At 38.5% G+C, this 23654-nt stretch overlaps 1 protein-coding gene across 1 annotated transcript; it reads right to left on the reverse strand.

Annotated features, from left to right (window-relative positions):
• Positions 1-19813: 19813 nt before the first annotated feature.
• On the reverse strand, positions 19814-23155 carry LOC141570772 (uncharacterized). Its single transcript, XM_074329199.1, has 4 exons — positions 23018-23155; positions 21743-22710; positions 20372-20504; positions 19814-19857 (listed from the first exon to the last, which is right to left on the reverse strand). The coding sequence occupies exons 1-4, from the start codon at positions 23153-23155 to the stop codon at positions 19855-19857; spliced, it is 1242 nt and encodes a 413-aa protein (XP_074185300.1). The 3' UTR covers positions 19814-19854.
• Positions 23156-23654: the final 499 nt, after the last annotated feature.

The following is a 23654-nucleotide window of genomic DNA, read 5'->3' on the forward strand; positions in this document are numbered from 1 at the left end:
GACAGATGAGTGCAAAAATACCAAGCTGGAATTTGGAAAGCATTTTCCCATGGATTATGGGAAAATACAGTGGTTATTTAAAGCACTACACAGTAGGCATGTTATATGTTAAATTGAATTTTGAATATCATTGTTTCTACAGGAAAATGCATTCAAAGTTTCCAAATTTACCAAAGAATTTTTGGAATACAAATGACATAAATGTTGAGATTGACTATATAAAAAATGAGCATTCATTATTGGTGTACATGTTTATTTTTCTAGTATTACTTAATATATTTGAATATTAAGTGAAACACACATTTATACTAGAATGCAACTTTTTATAATAGTAGTTAAATAGTACAAAATGGTTGGGCCGCGCATTTCAACAAACACTTTTTTGGGGTCCTTTTTGAGGTTGCAAAAGTTCTTTCTGTCATGGTATTAGTTCCATGTCTTTATTTACCAGTTGTAAAGTGCAACATTAATGATCTTATACAGTCCCCCAGAGGCAAGGGTAACAAAGGCAGATTAGAGTTCTGACTGTGACAGTAACTGTCTAGATGACCTTGAAGTGAGTATGTCACTTCATCTCTCTGGAATGCAGTGTTTCCCTATAAAAGGGAGTAGTTAAATAAGATTTTTTTCAAGGTTCCTTCTAGTTGCCACCATCTATTCTTGTGTCAGGTACTTTGCCTGTGTTCTGGTTATTCTACTGCTGCCTAACACATTGCCCCGAAACACAGTGACTTAAAACAGCTTTCCTTTTATCGTATCTCATGATTTCGTGGATCAGGAGGGCAGGACTTGGCTAAGCAAGTCTTCAGTTCTACATGTGTCAATGAAAGTCACAAGGTATTCAGCTGGTGGATGGGCTGGTCTGAAGGATGGAAGATTGCCTCACTCTCATGTCTAGCATCTTGGTAAGAATGGCTGAAAAGCAGGGCTGAATGGAAACCATCAATCAGAGAGCCTATGCATGGCCTCTCCTGCATGGTGGTCTCAGTATAGTAAGACAGGGCTCAGATAAGAAAGCTCAGGTTTCCCAAAGAGAGTACTCCAAGAAACAGGATACGGAAGCTGCCAGTCTCTCAAAGCCTGGGACCAGAAACTGTCACAGTGTCATTTCCACTGTATTGTATCAGTCAAATAATCAGAACCCTCCAAGATCCTACAGGATGAGTCATAGATTCCAATCTATTGCCATCCTGCATCCACCATATTCTGCATCTAGAAACTGACACCAGTGGTGACACTCATAACTCTTTCTGTCCAATATTTCATAGTCAAAACTAAAGAGATAAAAAAGGGAACAGTCCCAGCCTTCAAAAATGGTCACAATTTGACAAAAAGAATGGCAAAAGAGGCATTCCTTTCCTGCTCAACCTAACTCAAGTTGATTTATTCTATTGTTACTAACAGAGCATTTATTGATAAAAGCATGTATGGAAAAACACGACATTAAAAACAAATGCCACATATCATGTTATAAACAAAGTATATGTGCACTAAGTATGGGAAAGAGAAGAAAGTTTTAGGATGTGGGAATTATTTCCAATTTTTTAATGATATAACCTGGTCTGAATTAAATATATCTTCAATTCTTAGGCAAAACATTATACGACTTTATTAAACAAATAACCTGCAGGACATATCTGTCAATTCTAGTTTTATAGTAAACTAACCTTTTAGCATGTCAGACTCTAACAACTAAAAACAAAAACCCGACCTATAAAAGTTGGTAGCTAGAACCATTGTTCATAGTGTAATATGAAGATGTGAATAGAAACCAGAATTATTTAAATAAACAATCACAATACTTTTCTTCAAAATTATCTTATAAAAACTACGAATCACATGGTCCTTTTTTAAATGAATCATTTATTCCAACAAATGATTCTCCTCTCATAGTGTAAATTAAATGAATTAACAATGCAATCTAGAATAATTCATACTAACACAATCAGGTCTCAGATTCTTTCGGTCATTTAAAACATACCCCCTCTGCTGTCTGTACTTGGAACTAAGCACAGACAAAAACGTATCTCAACAGCGCCCCCCTGTGTGATCTACTTCAAGAACCATTTTGGCCGTCATGGAGCCCTGACAATTCCCATTGCCATGGAGGGTCTCTATTAAACAATACAATTTATTTTTAAAGGTAATGCAATTTAAACTTCAAGCAAAAGCTAATCAGGTTTGAGACGAAGCAAAAATATTTAGAAAAGTTTTATCCTTTAGAAAAAATATTATAGAACCACAAATGTATATAAAGCATGTGATGTACTAGTAACACGTCCTGCGAAAACGAAGGTAGATTGCCCAATTCTTCCTCTGTGAGGAAAATGGTGTCCTTTCAACTCCTGTTTCAATCAGATTATACCATGGCTTCCTCAAAAGTGGTCTATAGACAACCTGTATCAGAATCATAAGAATCTCCTGTCAGGTGCTCCTTAAAAGTTCTAATAACTCAGCCCCACTCCAGACCTATGGAAATAGACTCCCCAGGGATGAGGCCCAGGAATCTGTACTTATACCAAATATACTAGGTCTGTGACATGCCCACTGAGTGTTGAGAATTGCCACACTAAAGCATTATAAATAAAACAAGTTTTCAAAGATGGAAGGGTAATTATACTGATAAGTGAAGGATTCTAACTTCTTTTTTAAAAATGGAATTTAATTCGATCTCTAAATATTTGAATCATTTTTGATTCCATGCTTTAAAAGCCAGTACTCTCCGCACTGATATTTATAGCCTCATAATTATTCTAATGATGGGTGTAGCACTTGCTAATGGTGACCTTGTAGTGGTATGACAGTTCAACTACAAAATCTCAACTATTTCTGAAGTGACCTGGGTTCTGTCTCAGGGGGAAAAAAGGTTGAAAAAATACATTCCTCTTCACTTCTTCTAGTTTGTCAATTGTTCCCTAGGCCACAGAGCAGGATTTTTACTAACTTAAATATTAATTACATCCCAGGCAGGGGTCTGTCAATGAAAATTAATTCAACACCCCACAGCACAACTACGTCAGAATACATTCTGATTTGAAAATGATCCAATTTGCCTGGTAGTTTCTGAAAAAGCATTCAAAATCCTACAAATTAAAATAATAATAATAGGATTTCTGACACTTCCTCAAATATTAAAAAAAGGGTTTTTTAGTTTTCTGAAAGCAATATACCAATACCATAGGAAAAACACTTCAGGTAGAGGGAGATCAAAATATATTAAGGTTGGGTGTCATGTGCAGTTTTAAAAAACAACTTTTTTTATTATTGTCACAACCCATGTTTCGCTATATAAAAATCTGCAATACTGAAAGCACAAAGGAGATATTTTGCATGTCGTTTTTAAAAAGAATGCCACGTATTGATTCTGTGTAAGGTATTCAGGGCTAGAACTAACATCTGAAAATCTGGGTTCAAGTCCTGGCTCTGTCATGCACTACTGTAGAATTTAACCCCTGATCTTTGGCCCTATCGCCTTCCATCTGTAAAATTGAGATAAAGCTACCTCATATACTTTCTACAGTCAGGTAGTAACATATTTGAAAGTGTCTTGAAAACCATACATCACTAATACAAAGGCAGGATATATGCACCCATAGAAACCAACATGAGAAAAGAAGCCGTAGTGCTTTACAGCCACAAAGACCTCCGCAATCCACGATATAGTCTTCATATTTTTGAAGAATCATTCTTCCTAAAGAAGTAAAAGCATTTTTATATTTAAATTTTGTATGATTACTATTACATATATACGTATTTATTATATATATGTAACATATATGGAGAGAGACAGAAATAGAGAGAGAGAATGCACACGCGCATGCTAGAATTAAACTAATCAAGTCCAAGCCAATGCTGAGTGAAAGAAACTTTGGATAAGTCTAAAACTGGTTCTGTTCCATCAGGCACATCAGTTATATCAATGTACAAATGACATCTCAGCAATGCCTGTCTCTTGAATTCTACCCTTTAAAACTTACTATTCATAGTATGGACCTGGTCTATTAAAAACCTTCCATTTTTGTCTCCAAAATGTTTTTTAAAATTAAAAAATAATAAGGAAAGAATGGAGGAAGGAAGAAAGGAAGGAAGGAAGGAAATGTCACAAACACGGGGCAGTCTAAGTTTGGATCCTGCCTCTGTCACTTCTCATCTGTGTAATTTTGAGCAAGTCATATAATCTTTCTTCAACCTAAAAGTTCTCCTTTACAAGACAAATGTGATGATAGTGTCTATCTCACTGAGATATTAGGAAAAGTAGACATTATACAACTTAACTTAGCAGAGCACCTGGTGCATTGTAAGAACTGAATAAATATTACTTATGATGGTAATAACTGCTAAGTTATTACATTTTAAGTAAGCCGCTCTACTGATAGGTCACAGGAATATCTAGGCCTGAAGATATCTTGATTTCTAAAGATTAACTGAAAAATACCTCATGACACTTTTGATGAACAAGATGAAGTAGGACCAGAGTGATTAACACAATCGTATACACCAAACATAATGACTAGTACAAAGGCACACACTCAATAAATATTGGTTGAACGGATCAGTATTGTGTTGAGAAAACTTAATCAAGGTATTGGCTAATACAATAGCAAGCCCCCTGAAGGAAGGTTAAAGTGGTAAGCTTAGTGGCTTTCTTCAATGGATACACTAATATCATCTATAACTACGTGCAAATGAACCAAAGCTTAGAGGAGCAATTGCTGTAATAAAAGAATACAATTCAGTAATATCCTGACATGCTGGAAAAATGAATCAAAATTATGATTTAAATAAGGAAAGGTTAAATCCTACCAAAATTTTTGCAATTATTTTTTTTCCTAACACTTATATACAGCCTCGCTTTACATGTAGTTCATAAGAAATCATTTAAATAGGGATTTTATTGATCACAAGTAAAATAAGTTCATTATCATTGAAAATGCTCGAGGAGACTATATGGATGATCATCTATCAGATACTTCAGAGACGAATCTTACTTTAGGTAAAAGTGTTACCTGAACCATCTGTTCATTCAGCAAGTATTCACAGAGGACCTACAATGTGCCAGGTACAACGTAAGGGTCTGGAAATGTACTGATGTCCAAGGCAGACTTTGTTCCTGCTGCCCCAGAGAGTTTCCTGAATGGTGGAACACTGATGAGTAAACAGACTAACAATACAACATCACTGACCTGGGAGACTACCTCTGAGCTTGGCACCTAATGCAGATCTGGTAGGGGGAGAGAAGACTCTCTCAGCTGAATCTTCAAAGAAATGTACATGAAGTTAGCTAGAGTAAGAAGAAAAGAGATGCAGGAATAATGAACATCTTATGTACAGACTCGATCCTCACAGGGTCAGATAAGAGATAGAACAATATACTAGAAAACTAAAAGAAGTTCAGTGAGGTCAAAGCATGGAGGATGAGATAGATTGTCTAACTATGCAGTACCCTAAGAGCCCAATTATTATCAGTATTAATATCAGTATTCAAAGAATGATGGGGGATCCATGGAATGGTTTAAGAGAAGAATGACATACTCTTATTTGCCCTTTACAACTACCACTTCACTAGAAAAAAGAGAATTTGATATATGATCAAAGAAATCTTAAAAACTTTTAGGAAAAGAAGAGGCAATAACTTTAATAAATGGTACTTTTATGAGTCTACAATATTTGGAAAAGAACTGGATTCCCATCATATATAAAAATAAATCATGCTGTGTTAAAGACCTAAGTATAAGAAGTAGAATGTTTTAATGACTGACTAAAATATATACCAAAGATGTAAAAGAAAAAATGTCTTAAGGTACACAAAACTACAAAACTACATTTAACTAGATTAAAACAAAAATATTCTGTATCATAAGAGACACTAAACAGTTAAGACAATTCTCAATTAATGAGAAAACATCACTGCAATGCTTATAATTACAAAAAGACCAGTATCCATACTATATAAAGGGCTCCTACAAATCCTAAAATTACAAACACAATACAAAAATACAGATAACTCATAAAGAAGAAATATGAATGCCCAAAAGCAAAAGATGCTCAACCTTACAAGTAACCAGCTAATTAACACCGTAATTAAATTTCATTATATTTACAATATTGGCAAAACCTTTAAAATCTGAAAATACCAGCTGTTGATAAGAAAGTGTGGAAATGAAGACACATATAATGCTGGTATACACCTGCTCTAGAGCCAAGTAATTCCACTTCTATACGCATAGAGTAGAGAATCCCTTGTACGTAGGCACAAGAATGCACACTAGCATGGTTTTTAATGAAGGAAATTGAGAAGATTCTCAATTTTCTTCAATGGGGAAAGAATAAATTAATTGTGATGTATGCATACAATAAAACAAAATTAAAATAAATTAATTTACATTTATTAAATGGATTAATAAAAAATTGACTGACATAACAAGTTGCAGAGAAACACATAAATTTTTACATAACACATACATAAATCATTAAAACACAACAGAGTGCTTATATTGTAAAAGTATAAAAACATGAAAGGAAATGATACACATCAACCTCAGAAAAGTGGTTCCCTCATAGTAGGGGCAAAGGAGACAAAACAGGATTAAGAACAAAGGGATAAAGAAGGGGGCTATTACCATGTATAAACAACCCCTTATTTCTTCAAAAGAAAAAATATATATATGTACTTCTCTGCATGTCTGGAACTATGTCATGGTTAAAAGCATATTATTACATGACATAATGTGGATAAACTTCAAGTACATGCTAAGTGAAGGAAACCAGACACAAAAAGTCACATATTATATGATTCCATTTATATGAAATATCCAGAAGAGGTAAATGCATAGGGACAGGAAGCAAATTAATGGTGGCCAGGGGCAGTGGGGAGGGGAGGATGAGGAATGACTGCTTAATGGATACACAGTTTCCATTTGGGGTGATGGAATTAGGTAAAGATGATGGTTGCATAACACTGGAAATGTACTAAATACCAATGAAGTGTATCCTTTAAAATGATCAATTTTATGTTATATAAATTTTATCTCCTCAATAAAAAAAAAAATTAAGCATAGGACACTTCTAGGAGTAGAGCAAGACTGAAAATAGAGTAATCAATGAGGAGACTCTCAGAATTATGAGAGAGATGATTTGGCCCGAAGTACCGCAATGGCAGAGAGGTTGTAAAGAATGGATAAATTCAAGAGTTGTTTTTCCAAGAAGACTTTGTAACCAACTGGATGAGGAAAGAGATAAATAGAGGGGAGCCAAAGATGAACTAAGATTTCAGATTTTCTAGTATGAGAAGAGAATATGCCATTCCCAATGAAGGGAAACATAGGAGGAGCAAGTTTAAAAGGGAAAGTATTAATTCTGTTTAGAATATGCTGAATTTGAGATATCTATGGACTGACTGTGTAAGTGAAGACATGTAGTAGGCAGCCCAGATATATACACACACACACACGTATATATATGGCAGTTGAGGCCATTGGAAGAGATGAGACCCCCGGCAGTAAAATGAAAACAAAAAGTTCTGGGGCAAACTCTAAGGAATACCAACATTAGGATCCTACAACAGAGACCTGTAAGAGGTAGAAGTCAAAAAGTATTTCAAGAAGGAAAGAGTAGTCAAAAATGTCCAAAAACTGCTGAGATATCCAAATAAGAAGTGAAGTGGGTTTTCAGGAATAAGGGGGTCTTCAGAGACTTTAATGAAAGCAATGTCCTGCTAAGTTGCAGAAGAGTAGAAAAAACGTATCAAATGTTTGACCACCCAATATCCTCAATATTAACGATACAGGTACCAATAAAAAAAGAAACGCTTTAGAGAGAAAGAACTTTGGCTAGAGAACAACTGAGAAGAAAAGAGATAATAACCAAACCTCCTGAGGATTACAAAGAGCCACTTCCCACAGAACTGAAAACGACACTAGTGTTTCTCAAATTTTTCCACCAGAATTACCAAAATGCAAAAGAAAGTAATTACACAGCCCTTGCCATCTCTGGGTAGGCAATAACTCTAAGGTACTTAATTTGTTCTTAAAAATCCATGTAAATTGTGCATTCTACTCGAGAAAAAAGGAAATTTTATTTTAATATAGGAATGTTTTCCTCTTATTTTCAACTAAAATTACGGCTCCAGAAAGGTATTCCATGTTTATCATACAACTTCCCATATGGCCCTCCCACAATCCTCACACACCCCATATGCATACACACATCACAAACTCCCACTTGGTGAAATATGCAGGAGGTGTTTCATTCCACAAGAGTGATGTCCTCTGGAAATCTCTGCAGAAAGCATCTGCCAGAGCACAAGTCCCATGAACTGCTCCATGGCCTGTAAAAAACATTTCTTCCTTTCATTTTTCTTAAAACAACCTCCTTCAACCTTCAAAGTACCTTTCAGATATCATGGAATTTAATGGCTACATCCATGTTGAGGAGACTTTAATTATGCCTCCTCTTCATCTTTCTTGGCTAAAGAGCCATAATTTATGAAGTACTCTTTACATGGAGGTTGACCCAACGCCTTCAAATATTTTAGTCACTTTTCTCTAAACCTCTCCCATATATTTCCCAAGGTGTAGACCTGGTTTTGTAAAGGGGCCCTTATGCCTTTGGAACAAAGGCAGGTTCAGCCTAAATGAGGTCATTAAAACAAAACATCAAGTTCTCAGTGCCCTAAGATTCCAAGCCAATGACCTACAGAGTGTTCCAGCTGATCTTAATTTCCCTGGCACGGCACAGTAAGAGTACTGTAATATAATGCAAAATGTCTCTAAAGAGAAACTAGATATTGGCCCAAGTCTTGCCAATACACAGTTGAATAATACCAAAGTACCCCTTTCATCTGAATTCTGGGCTTCACACACATATGTCAGCCTTCCCAAGAATGAAAGTAATCTTCCACTGTGAATGTGGGTTGATTGAAAAGCTTTTACTGGACTCAGCCCCATAAAGTATACATGCTTTTTAATTGGCACACAGGGGCTGGTAAGACTGAATATGCTTACAAGGGGACCAAAGAGACAAAGAACAGAACTTATTCTGAGCAAGGGTAATCCAAATTTAGAATGTGCTAATAGTGGTAAATCAATACTCAAATGTTTGTCCTGCCTAGGATCTCTTTTAACATCTACCAATTTCAGAACCCTCTTAGTAACTAATTAAATTTCATTGTTCTAAGTTTCCTTGCAAACTCTTTATCATTTATATTAAACTATCAGTACGTTCCCAAATATTCTCTCATTTCTTCCCTTACTAACAACCACTTCTCTGGTCTTTCCCCATTCACTTATTCATTCATTGATTCTTTCATTCAGCAAAATGCACTGAGGGCCTACTAAGTGCTAGGCATTGCACTATCCACTGGAGAGTGGGTAGTATATAAAACAAAGTCCCTGTCTTCACAAGGCTTATGTGTAGTGGGAAAAGGCAGAGAATAAACATATATATACATGTGTGAACACATAACATGCAAGATGATGATAAGTGCTAGAGAGAAAAATTAAGCCGGGTAAGGTAGAAAAGAGAGTGCAGAGGTAGTATAAGACAATGTCAATCTTTCAATTCCATCTGAGCGAGAAGAGTGCTAATGATCCATCACCCAGTAAATCAATTAGGGCCTCTTACAACAATGAATTGGAAAGGGATTTGAATTTGAAAATCCAAATTTGAAAAGGATTTATTATCCAATCACATTCATTCACTTTCTCAATTTCTGGACAGTTTATCACCAAGGCTTTACCATTAATGATATGTTCCTCTTTCACTTAAATGCACTTTGTTTAAACTCAGAAAAAATTTAGGGGAAAAGTGTGAATTCTATCACACCTTGCCAAACCAACATATGGTGAGGCTTTTGCATGAGTTCTTTCCAATTTTTTTAAATAAATGCTTTTGTCTTATTATGTGCTTTATATATTTTTTCATCAAAAGTTTAGGGCTTAAATACAGGTTATTCAATTTAAAGAAAATGTCAACCACATAATCGGAAAAGTTAGTCGTTATTTTCAAATCAATCAGCCAAATCAGACTCCTGAAGTCCAACTTCACTTTTCAATTCAAGAGGTATTAATATGCATTCTGAGAAAAAAGTATCTAAAAAACACTGAAAATTAAGTAATGATTATACTATATAAGAGAAATAATTGAAAGAAGTCAAAATTAAAATACAGAACTAAGAGTTCTGAGGAGTATGATGAAGTGCTAGGAAGGACATGGAATTTCTTTGGTAATTGTATGAATATAATTTCCATCTTGACTTTCAACTTTTGGATGTAATTAAATAAAAATCAAGTATAAAGTTAGAAGTAGCTCCATTAATTGTGATTTCATCATGATAAAAACTTCTTATGTTTTTAATGAAAGTAAATGGTATATAACATAAAATAATTAGTCTAGAAGCTAGCATATTTTTATTAACAGAAAGTGAGAAATAGTAAAATATTTTATATAAAATAGGACGGGAACTGACAGGCATTGGAATAAATATTTCAGGATATTAAATATTGCACAATATTAAATACCACACACAAAATCTGAAAGAAATCATGTACAAGTTATCTCTTTGAGTTTATACAATTTATCTTTAAAAAAAAAAAAGGTAGTCTCAGACAGAATTACTGTCACACGTAAAAGTATCAGTTATTGACTGTTGCAGATGCTGTGGTACACCATTCAAACCCGCCCCCTTCAGGACTCAAACAGTCATTCTCACAGCTGTCAGAGTGCCAACCACTAACACCTCCTGGCTGTCCTCCCTGCCAGCCATTGCACTCGGTTGAAGAAAGCTGCCATGCCCACAGCCATGCCATCCTGGGCAGCCCAGCCCTTTGGCCCTAATTCTGAACAATTCTGTAGAGCCATGCATACTCCTGAGCTCCTATGTGATTGGCTATGGCCTTGGTGGTTGCTGCACTGTTGTCTACTCCCCGTGTCTATTGCCACAGGCATTATTCCCAAGACCTCTTCCCAGTAAACTTCCTTCAGTCAAATCTATGCTCCAAGATGGCTTCCCAGGGAACCTCACTACAGCAGTAACCTATATCACATCAGGTGTTTGGAGGTATATTTTCTTTCAGCTACTGAAAGAAAATACACTTAAATACCTGACAAAAGGCCACTTTCAGCATTCAGTATTTGTCACTGATGCACTATTTGCTTTGTTCTTAGGAAACTCTCCCTCAAGGGTTACACATTCTCTGACAACAGGCAGGAGAAGGAAGGACTGAAGTCAATCAGTGAAAATTTAAAAATAAAAACTGCCACTACTCCCATTACACCATCATATATCTAAATTCAGAACATCTCAATACTAGCCAAAATTCTCATTTTCAAACATATTTCCCCTTAATAGAAATATGTTTAAGGTATAAAAAGACAAGAAACATTTCTGATTTGTGGAGCTCTGATTAATCATTAAAAGAAGCTTTCCCTGTGGTGATGCCCTGGAGGTTCACATGCCCCCGGGGAAAGCACCAGGTGAGAAGATTATTGTGAACACAGGTGGGCTCTCAAGAAGATAAGTTTTAGGAAAAAGTGCACATGGAAGATGAGGATTTAGAAACTGCTTCTCCTAAATCTATGAGCTTATATACGCCTTGGAAAGCCTTCTTGTATAATCAAGGAGCATATGTTTCCCCATTTCCACGTGATGAACACTGGCCTAATCCATTCACCTATGACATTAATAGTTAATAATTAAAACATTTGCTAATATCTACCCCTTGATCTGACAGACTCGTGTTATAAACCCAATTGATTTTTCCACTTAAGTTTTTCTAAAATTGAACTAAATAAGAATAACGTATAAAATCAGAAATATATCTATTAATTTCATTACACGCGATCAAAACTTCGTATGTGTGTAATGAAAGCAAAAGGTACATACTAAAATCCAATTGGTCCAGGATCCTAGCATATAACTTTATCTTTGTTAATAGAATCTGTTAACAGAATTAGAAATATATTTTTAATTTGATGAAGAGCACAAAAAAGACTGATCATGACTAAAATAAATATGCCAAAATTCAATTTGTTAAAACTGGTTTCAACTATCTTCAATAATCCAGTAATTCATTCTTTCAATGAAAGAACCCAAAAGCAACAAACCCAACATATTTTATTTAAAGGGGAAAACAATAAATAATTAGACTAAATATATAAACAAGACAATTTAGATTCTAGTAAAGTACAGCCAAGGAAATACAACAGGAAATGTGATGGGGTGGGGAAAAAATAACAGGTATAGCGGACTACTTCATGTAGACTAGTCCCAAAAGGCCTCCGTAATAAGGTAGATGATCTTGTGCTGAGACCTAAAGAATACAGAGGAATCATTTATATACAGAGCCAGGAAAACAGGTTCCAGACAGAGAAAACAGTCAAGCCAAAGGCTCTGAGGTAGAAAAAAGCTTGCCAAGTTCACAAACAGGTAGGGCTGCCCTTCCACCATGGCTGGAGTATAACGAACCAAGAGTAGAATGCAGATGATATTTAAGAGGTAGACAGAATCCAATCCAAATGTAGAGTGCTATAAGCCTAGGTGAAAATTTGGATTTTATTCTAAGCTCTCAGGGAGTGACATGATATGATCTACATTTCTAAAAGTTAACTGTAATAAGTATACGGATAAAGGACCAAAATAGGCTAAAATAGAAACAAGGAGTCCAGTTATGAGGCTTCTTTACATGACAAGACAGTGGCTTAAAGTGGGACAGTAGCAGTGGAGATGGAAAGAAGTTTATGGATTCAAGTATATTGTGATGAGAGACGTAGCAGCACTCCACAAAGACCATTTGGCGTGAGCAACCAAATGGATGACTTGAGGATAGAGCAAGAGGAATTCAGAGAAGAACTCAGAGGCTATGACAGCCCCAAACTCTTTAAGTCAAGCAAATCCAAGTACACACTGGACCTCTGCCAGCCTCAAAAGTTCACATCTAATCTCATATACTTATTTCTAAGTTTAAATACAACTGTACCACACAACCTGGCCCCTTTCAGATATGATAGCTTTTCTGACTCTCTCATATTTGGACCTTGACTTTGATGCATAATTTCTAGTTTAACTAGTCCTTCCTGCCCCCACCATCTTCACGAAGGTGGCTCCTAGGCTCCTTGCCCCAGGTCACCCTAAATGGACTCTTTATCAAAGGCGGTATGGTGACCACATGGGAAGTTCTGAAAAAAGGCTGAGAGGAAACTTCTGGGACCAATGGAACCAAAGCAACTTCCCAAGATTCCTGTATCTACTACACGAAGTCACTCGTATTAATACTTCAGGAGTTATCAGAATCACTTGCTCTCAGAACAGGATAAACCTGTAGTTCTCAAAGGCCCAGAGAGTGTGGACAATGGGCTCATACGGCATCACTCGGCAGCAGGACCGTATTAAAAACTAGGCTTGCTGATTTCCAGTCCAATATCTTTTAATCACATCATACTGACTCACACAGAAACAATATTAAAAATGGTGCACAGGATGCTGTAAATGTAGTATTCTTTGGAGCTATCATGGGTGAAAAAACATTTACTGATTGCCCTAGCAATCTAACCACCACATGTAACATTACACCTATAGAAAATGTGTGAACAGCCAAATTACAAATGATCTTTTGAAACAGATAGAAGCATTTGTAAGAATATTAATCCTCCTATTTGTGCTTATTTTTTCTGTGGCTTTGAAAAATACTAAATAAGTGGGACCAAAGGGAAGAACAAGAAGTAAAGGATGCTCTCCCCAGGTCATCGCTCCCATTTCTCTTCCAAATTGATTCCAAAAGCTTCCCCGCTGCTTCCGAGCCTTGGCTTCTTAGGTTCTCCCTTGAGCTGTCCTTTATCTAAAGTGCCAAAAGAACAATTCCCAAGTCTGCTTATCCCTGCTCAAATACACATCGGTGTAGACTTACATAACACAATTTATTACTATTCCTTTTCAGCTGACATTTGTGAAAGCAACATCCATAAGACTGCAGAAAGCATTTTTATATTAATTAAGATCCACATTTATATTGAACCATGAATGACTCCAATTCTCCTTCTCTTGATAGAAGATAATATATGCCCCTAGGGAAAAACAAACGAGAAGCTGAGCTTTCAAAGAAGTGAAAAACAAAACCCCTATTGCAGACAAAGGTTGGACTGCAAATGTACGCTGCAAATTAACCAAAAATTAGAGGCAATATTCAAACTGGAAATAAAACCTTGACAAACAGAATATCTGCTAGGGGATTTAAGTTTTAAAAAAGGAAGAGACAGCTGTCTTCTGCTACAAATGAAGGTAACCAGCATGAAGCAGGGAGAATCTGGATACGGGACCTCACTAAAATGTAAGCTCAAGACAATGGCCAAGAAGATTACCATCACTGAAGTCAAATAAAAACACTTCAAGTGAATTAAGTGAATTGAGGTGAAGGAACTGGACACTGTGAACTCTCTAGGCTAAGTCAGCCAAACCAGTCAGTGGATCACCATCTATCATAGACTTATGGTAGGAATAGTTTTTTTGTGCCCTCCTGTTTCTTTGTTTGAGATCTTTTTTTCCTGGGGCACTCACTAGCTGTCCATTATGTCCTCACCATCCCTATATGCCATACCTACGGAACCTGCACTTCCTGTTCACAAAATTGTTCCCAAAACCCTTGCTGAATGAGCAGTGGTCCAGGCCCCGGTGTCGCTGTGGCCACAGCTGACTGAATAGGAGCTGGACAAACTGGGCTAATATCTCTGTCCAGATACAGACTCCAGTCAGTTACCACGGGCTGACCCACTAACAGGAGGAAATATTTATTCCCAAAGGGGTGGCCATTTGGGGCAGTACGCACTGACACTCACAATTAAGACAAGCACAACTGCAGAGAAACATCAGAGAATGAAACAGATTTATAAGAACTAGAAACTATGTGCTGTGCTTGTGAGAGAACAAAAGTCAGAAAATGGAGAAAGTGGCTGCCTTGATGATTGCTGACTTTCTAATTCCCATTCCAATCTCTCATGAGTTCCGTGAACTTTTGGCTTTCAGGTACTATCATATAACCTTTCAGGCTAGTTCTACCAACTAAAGTCCATTTGTAATATCGCTACCTTTTCTCAACTAAATGAAATTTTCCACAATTTTGAAGTCAGATTGCCCCAGAATCTGAAAGTTGCAGAGGATAACAGTACCCCTCATTTTATATATATGTCAGAGAAAAAAAAATAAAAAATAAAATTCCTATGCCCTTCACCTGGAAGGTATTACTCAATGGGTTTTGCAAGTATCTGTATTTTTAACAAGCATCCCTGCTCATTCTGAGGTAAGTTGGTGCAGTGACTACACGTTGAGAAGTACTGCTCTAAAGCCTGTTTCAATACTGCTACAAAGATCTGTGTACTTTCAAATTCCTCTACAAGAAAAACGATATTCACCAAGTGCCAACATTTAAAAGTAGCAATTGCTATTGGAAAGATATTTTTTTGAAACCCTAATAGGAGCAAGTATTGTTTCTATTATTCTTTCTGTATATACATGATATTTGCATTTCGTTTCATGTTAAATGGGATTTTTGTAAAATGACTTGCGGGGGGCCAACATACAATTTATGATGTTGTTTCATATGAAAATGAAGTTAAATTTACAAAGAGCTAATTTAAAACTTTTGAAATATAACCAATTTGTAATCTGAGGATTTCATGTATCACTCCAGCTGAGAAAATTTGATTATGGATGGTTTTAAATGATATCAAGAAATTAATATTTTTGTTAGGGAATAACGGCATTTTGGTTATTTAAGAAGATGTGTTTTTCAGAGATTCACATAAAATTAGGTAAGGATACAATCACAGGATGTACAGAATTTACTTTAAAATACTTCAACAAAGACAATAAAAATTTTAAAAAGGAGTAGATGAAGTAAATGAGGCAAAATCTTGAAAACTGCCAAATTTGGAAAATGGGAACAGAGGGGTACAGTTTATTGCTTGGTACTGTGTACACTGGAAAAATGAGTACATGAGAGTTTGGTTAATGGAGCAGCCACACAAGATTCCTGACGGACTACATGCACAGGTTAGCACTCTACAAACTGAAGTAATTACTCACATCACAAAAGATTGACTTCAGAGGCCCCTTAATTTGGAGCCACAGATGAATTTATCTGACATGTGAGAGGAAAAAAATTCCACAGCAGAGCATATGGAAAAGTAATTTCTTAATTATTGGGAAGATATTTTTTTATTTTTCTGAAATCATAAAAAGGCTTAATTCAATACAGAATAGACTAGAAACAGTGTAGTGAGGGGCAACACACACTGAGACATGATCATCTTTTTAATCTCCCTTCATTCAAGCTGTGGAAGCACAAGCAAATTACGTCTAGCTTTTGCACTTTTTTAAAGCTTAATATGTGGATGACAGACCCACTTGTGTTTGCTTGTGTTTGCTTGTGAGATAATATGCTATGGGCTATAAACTACACACAAATGCTAGTTATTAGTAATACTAATAAATCTTATTTGGTGCTACGACCAATTACTTGATAAATTTTTTCTATCAATGTTAGGGAGAAGATGAAAAAGAAAGCTAGAGAAAAAAAACACAAACAGACAGTTATACTTGCAAAGGGGGGGAAAAAAGAGGATTCCAGGTCCTTAAATGAATATTCACGAATGGTATTTGTCACCCTTGCTTTTATATTATGGGTAGAGTTATAACTAACAACACTGATATAATATTATTACTTGTACTACACTTAAGGTTCTCAATTTCTTTGGAAATTGTACATTCCTAAAAAATGGCTGTCAAAGCCTCCAAAAAGTCCAGATTTCAGGTCCTAACTATGCCACTAGCAGACACATAGCGTTTCTTAGCCTCACTTACTCATCTGTAAAAGAGCATTTAACTAGGTGATCTCAAAGACCTGTTCCAGCTCGAACATTCCATAACAGTTTTTCACAGTGTCTTTTTATTTTAAAATCTTCAGAGGCTGTATTTTGAATTAGTTATACTACATAGTCCTGGGAAGTGATTAACCAGAGCTATTATACAAACTGCATCCAAGCAAAAAAATTATCTGGGGGTTGACAAACTCAAGACAAGAACTGATTCTGCTGCAAGAGCCAAAGATCTCTTATTCTTTCCCTTTCTTCAAATAATTGCTCAGGGATGAGTTCCCGGTAAATTTCAATCAGAAATAGCAACAACGAAAAAATTCTAAATGCATAAGGTAAATCACTTTTAATGTAAAATTTAAATTGCAAGTAACTTTTCTGGACCATGTATATAAAGGAATGTACATTATAAATCTGCTTTATTGGTGAACACAAAGAAATATGCCTGGGAAACATATCTGGCCAGTATTATAAAAACACTAAGAGGCAAAGGGAGTAAAGAATACAGATTCTATCTCATTCTAGCTATCATTTTTAAATGAAAATACTATAAGCCAATAGTACTGTATACTTTGGGTCATTCCACTTCCAAAAGGGGATAAAGCATATCCTACTGGTGGCTTGAATGCACTTTACCCCTCTTGCATTATGTACACATCACAAATTATAAAAAATATTTATGGCCTGTAAAATGATTGTTGACTGTGGTTTTGAAAGGCCACATAAATTTTAACATTTCTAGTCTGGATTCTTTCAAACTTTCTGGTCATTTATTTGTACATAACAAGTGCAATTCTTCACATCATCTATGGGAAGAAAAGAATTGCTAAAATGACTGGAATGGTTAAACAACCAAATGAAAGAGGGAATATAAGGAAGAGACATCACCTCCTATAATGTTTCAACCATAAATAATATTCAATAGTACCTATCACATACTGTCATTTACATCATCTCAACCAAAGGTCATAGACAATTGGACCAGAAATGCCATCTTGTAAAAGGGTAATCTGTGTCACAAAGATATTGACCTTGGGGAAATTACTGACATAGAGCCATCTATTCCCAAAACCTTACTCATTCCAAAGAACTGAACATACAAAAGAATAAAAACAAAGGATATGTTCTAAATGCAAAGTCTAGGTGGGGAAAAGGAAATATAAAATACATACGAGTATATAAAAAGGAACCTCCTTTTTCACAACTTTGGGACAGCCTTCTCTTCGTAGAGATCCCCAACCCTTGGGCGGAAGGAGGAGAACAGCAGAAAGGGCCCTTTCCAGTAGAAACACCCCTCTGGGACTGGTCTCCAGGCCTCAAGCCAGAACGCTCTGCTCATGAAACAGCACAGCTGTTTGTGTGGGTGCAGTGCTCCCTGAGAAGGTCATTGTGGAAACAAGACACAAGGCCTGAGTAGGAACCAGTCTGAGTCAATAGTAATATAGCACCCTCTTCCTATTTTGCCAATTTCCTAAACCTGATCTGAAGACATGTCATTCCCCAAGATGAGATGCTTTACTCTAGGATAATGACTATCAACACTTAGGGCACACTCTGCCTTAACCCTCACATTGACACCCACTCTCTCTTTTTTTGCTATTAATACAAGTTGCGTAAGTATACACTTTCTCTTCTCCTCTCTCTCTCTCTCTCTCTCTCTCTCTCTCTCTCTCCCCCTCCCTCCCTCCCCCCTCCTCCCTTACTCCCTCCCTCTCTATATATATATTCAAAAGAAACCTACCACATGGACGCATCTCCTAGACACACCATTCTTCCAGTATCCATTCACAAAAATGGGAGTAAGCCCAAGCCTGGCCCTCCACTCTCCTTCCTCTGCTCAACTCCTAACACCTAATCCCTAACCCAAATCCAAATCAAAACCCCACCTTGGTAAACACCCTTCAGATGGCATTTTTGCATAGCTGGGTGTCTCAGAGACTAGGATAGTGCAGGGAACATAACAGGCCCTTCATAAACAGGGAAAGCTATTCAACTCCCCAGATGTATGTTGTCATCAGACATTTCCTTTTCTCCTTGGTCACACAGACAATCCAGAATAATTTTTCCACCACCATGACACACAGACAAACCTATCATCCATATTCCCCCACTCATACCCCAAAAAGCCAAGCTCTCAAAAGGCCCAGACGTTTCAGCAGGGCATTTTTTCCTTGGGCTCTGACTTTAAATCTCACCCTGATAATAAAGTTCTCAAGAGAGTCTCTTCCTTGTTCATTCCCGCATTCAAAGTCACAGTCCCAGAGACTTAAGGCCTTGCCTCCCACAACAAAGACTAATTCAAAACACACCTCTGCTCCAGCGATATTGACTCCCATTTTCTCCAATCCTTATCCAAAAAGCACTTGCACCAATTAAATTTCAACCCTCACCCCCCAAAGTGTACATGCTTTGTTATACCAGACTTTCATCAAAATACAACATTCCATGGAATAGTTCCATACTGTCTGTATTACTGATGTATGTTATCAAGAATTCATCTGTTTCTTAGGGTATGTCCTCCATTCTTAAAGCTATAATCAGACATTACTAAACACATCACAGAAGTAGTAAAAGTGCAAAAAAAAAAGAAAGGGAACAACAGTTGGGGGAAAATGTTTAACTGTCTTCTCTGTTCATTGTCCTTCTCACTGCAAGTATCTGATTCTTTAAATTTATTGCTTCTACCCTGCAAGAACAAGGTACTTTCTGCCTACTGAAGCCTCTCTTTGTTTTGTTGACTCAAAACTGGGAGGAAAGACGTTAAGAAGAGATAGGATTATTCTAGGATACACTGATATTTTTTGTTTGTTTTGCAAAATATATAATCATAATGGATCTCCCCATAGTTGCTTCATCTTTGAACTCTAATTTGCTTAAGTCAATCCCAAACTAGAAATTCATAAAGAAAGGAAATCATAAAAATAAAATCCACCTTCTAATCATCACTTACAAGTCATCTGCCTTCTGCGGCCAGAAGCCTCCAAACTGAGGAATTCACTGAAATAAAGAAGACACGTCGAGTCCTAAACTCCAATTACCTTTGCCACAGATTCTCTATATCACTTTCCTTTAGTAAAGGAGGTTGGCTTGGGTTGAAACGTGCAAGATTAAACAAGGTATTGAAGGAACCAGCCAACCCCCTTTTCACCCCAATACCACTACACCCCCTTCCAATTTCTAACTTAAAATTGATCATCTAGAATTGATCACATAGAATTCTCCCACCAGTTCTGTGAATAATTATAGCTCTCAGACTCTGTGCTTTACATATGTTCTCTCATTTAACTCATCCCAAAAGCCTGACAGGTAAGTTTTAACATTCCCATTACACAGCAATGAAAAACAAGTCCTTAAAGGAAAATAATGGCAAAGAACTATGTCTGTCAAAAGAGTTATTTAAAATAGGCCATGCTTATCCTTTGTTAATGTTGTAGGTTACTGAATATCTTAAAAGACTGTATGGATTTAGAACTCCTAAGATTTCTGAATCAGAAAAGTTTTAAATGCATACCTGTTTTTTCCCTGAATTAGCTTTGGGAAACAGGCCCGCTGACAACACCGATGTAAATGGAGAACAGCACAGCTCAGGAAAAGGGTTAGGAATAGACGGCATTTCCAGAACATCAAGATCTTTCTTTTTTCTCCTACACCAAGAGAACATAGGATGTAATTTACATAAAACAGAATGTAAAATTTAATTGCTGTGAGGATTAAAAAGTTAAGGCTAACATGTACCACTCTGCAACAACATTATCATATAAAGTATACAGCCAAGGTCTGTAATGTAATTTCTGTGGGTCAAAATAAAATATGTTCATTGATATAAATCAATCATCTATAGTATCCTATCCTTTCGTTTGTTTGTTTTTGTTTGGGGCCTTTAAAAAGTCACCAGGCATGGAAACCTCATTTGCAGCTCTTTGATAATTTTCCTGAAGCCAAAATACATACTGTAATAATAACTGATGCAAGAATCGTCCTGAGGAGTTAGATATTGTTATGCATCCATTAAACTGACAAGGTCTATAGAAATTTAGCGAATCCATCCTATGCTATTTTACTAATCACTTTTGGAAGTTATGGTTTATTAATTATAGCTGTGGTTCATCTCACTTCAAATTTCATTCACAATGTTGCCCACACACAGTCTGTTGATGTCTCAAGTGCTTATAGATACTAAATCACAAGGCAGTGTTTTTGAGGAGGTAAGTGAATAGAACTAGTATAAATGTACTCTAGTCCACTGCAGAGTAATTTTAACTTTAGTGAAGTTGAAGCACTTTGAAAATCTGGGGAAAAGTACCATTTAAATGTATGACCATAAAGGGCTATAAATTTTTGTATTGTTGCAGCCTTTTTCTTTCCTAAAGTATGTGCAAAATTGTTAACTCTAAAGGCCCTTAAGTGCTGAATGCTGTGGAGATTGGGAAACCTTTTAAAGCCTCTATTCTTTCGTGTTGAACAGCAAGACTGCTCAAAAGTCATCTGTGCTTTGCTTCTCCAGGGTCACTGTAGGACTTTATGTAGGAGGTGAACTCATTTATGCTACAATTTTTTAAATACATAAAATAAAAAAGGTTTGTTTTCAAAATGCAGGGCCATGATGGGTGGTCAGCCTGGAGCTTGGCCTCTTAGTTCACACCGATGGATAGAAGCGAGAGACCGGGAGCTCTCAATGAAACGGTGATGCTATTTATAAGGCTCTGCGAGATCGCAATGTCCTGCTGATCCAGTGAAGCCAGCTCAAAGGGAATTGTCTTCAGAGACTTTCACAAACTTGGCCCAGCTCTGGGCACATGGCTCACCCCCTAGGACCGCCTCCTCACCCCCTCGCCGGCTGCCAACCCAGGACACTCCCCCGCGCCCTCGGAGGGCTGCCTACCTGTCTGCAGCACAGCCACGGGTCCCGTCCGGAGGGGGCAAGAGCTCTCGCGCATGCAGCCAAGGGGCTGGCGCCAGGTCACGGGCGTCGCCCCTCCCCTGGGCAGCGCCGCACACCTGGGCGGCCAGCGGCGAGTCCCTGGCAGCCGCCCTACCCGCGGCGCTCTGCCCATCTTGAAGGGAAGTGGTCATTGTGGCCGGTCGGGGGGCTCCGGTGTCATGGGAGACCCGGCGCAGGGGAGAAGGAGGTCGGGTGGCGGGAGGCGAGGTGCCTGTTCGGCTGCCCGAGACTGCTGCAGGTGCGGTGGCCTCGCCGCCTGCGCTCCGGGCCCGGGCGGCTGAGACGCTCGGCCGAGCAGTCGGCGAGGCGGCGGGGGAGGGGAGGGGGCGGAGGAGGAGGGTGGGGAGAGGGGAGGAGCGGCCGGTGGGTGGGGGCCGCGGGCGGCGGGCGGCGGAGCGACGCGCGGAGGGGGCGGGGAGGGCGCCAAGCGCCTGGCGGGCCCCGCGCGGGGCCCGGGGCGCTCGAGGGCCCTGGCTTCTGTCCCCAGCGGCCCGCGCTGGGCCCTCAGTTGCCGGCGCCCGAGGCCCGGGCCGCCGCCTCTCCAGGTGGGCGCCGGAGCGCGAGGCTGAGCCCGGGGTCCAGGCGGGTCCCGCGCCGCTGGAGGCGGGGACCCAGCCGAGCCGGCTTTCGCGCCCGGCTAGCCTGGCGGACCGCAGGCGGGGTAGGGGGTCTGGGCTGCGCTGACCCCCGACCCTTCCATTCTTCCTGCTCTGCAATGTGAGATCACCTAAGCTGTTGCTGGGCCGCCATGACAGGCCCCACCGTGCAAGGAAGCCAGGGGGCCATGGGGCTAGTTTTGCCCCAGTCCGTCCCCCACGTGCTTTTTCCTCCTTCCACTCCGTAGCCGGTGACAGGGGCGGGGGAAATGGGGGATGGGGGGGAGCCGGGAGTACAGTCGGTACAGAAAACTGAGATGTTTGAGAATTCTTAGTAAGGCATGAGTAAGCCTGATGGTGTCTTGAGAATTAGAAAAATGATTAATTTTCTTTTAATAAGCGCAGCTCTCGTTTAATGAGTCCCCACTCTGCCTTCTATCCCCTCTCACAACAACCTCATAAGTTAGAGATGTACCCCATTTTACAGATAAGGAAATTGGGGAACAAAGCCATCAAGTACCTTCTGCAACATAGCACTAGTAATTGGCGCAGTCAAGCTTCCAACCCAGTTTCCTTCTCAAACCCAGACTGTTTGAAATAGTAATTACATTATGCTCACCCTCTCAAATGCAGCGACCCTACTCTGAAATTCTGGGTGATAGTATGTTTCTTGCAGTAATGCCCCCATCCCAGTGCACTGCTGAGGATTTCCAAATGGTTTACACGCTCTTTGTTCTTTGACCAAATTAGGTAACATTTGTCCCTGGCATCCATTTCACCAGGTTTTCTTAACCTCTACAACCTCTACCCAGGAAAGGCAAACACAACCTCCTGAAGAAACCCGCAAAACCCCCTCCATATCCGTGCATTCCCCCCACCCCTCCCACCCCATCACACACACACACACACACCATGCCATGGCACCAACCACTGCTGACACTCAGGGGTTACTAACTCCCAGAGTTTACATGGAGGAAACTAGGGGAAGCTCCATGGAGGCAGAAAATCTGAGTCAAAGAGCTTATGGAATCCAAGTTTTTCATTTTCCTGATGCCAAAATTAAGACCCAATAAAGAGCAGTACGTACTGGCTGGGGTCACCCGGTGGGTGTGATCTCCAGGACGTTTTATAACAATGTAATTGCCAAGCCAGGACAAAACAGTAGCTCTCCTGAGTGCTAAAATTAATAATACTAATCATGAGGATAGCTAACATCTATTGATGCTGTGTGCCAAGTAAAGCCCTCACATCCAATT

Source organism: Rhinolophus sinicus, linkage group LG01 (genome assembly GCF_036562045.2).
Source record: "Rhinolophus sinicus isolate RSC01 linkage group LG01, ASM3656204v1, whole genome shotgun sequence".
NCBI lineage: Eukaryota > Metazoa > Chordata > Mammalia > Chiroptera > Rhinolophidae > Rhinolophus > Rhinolophus sinicus.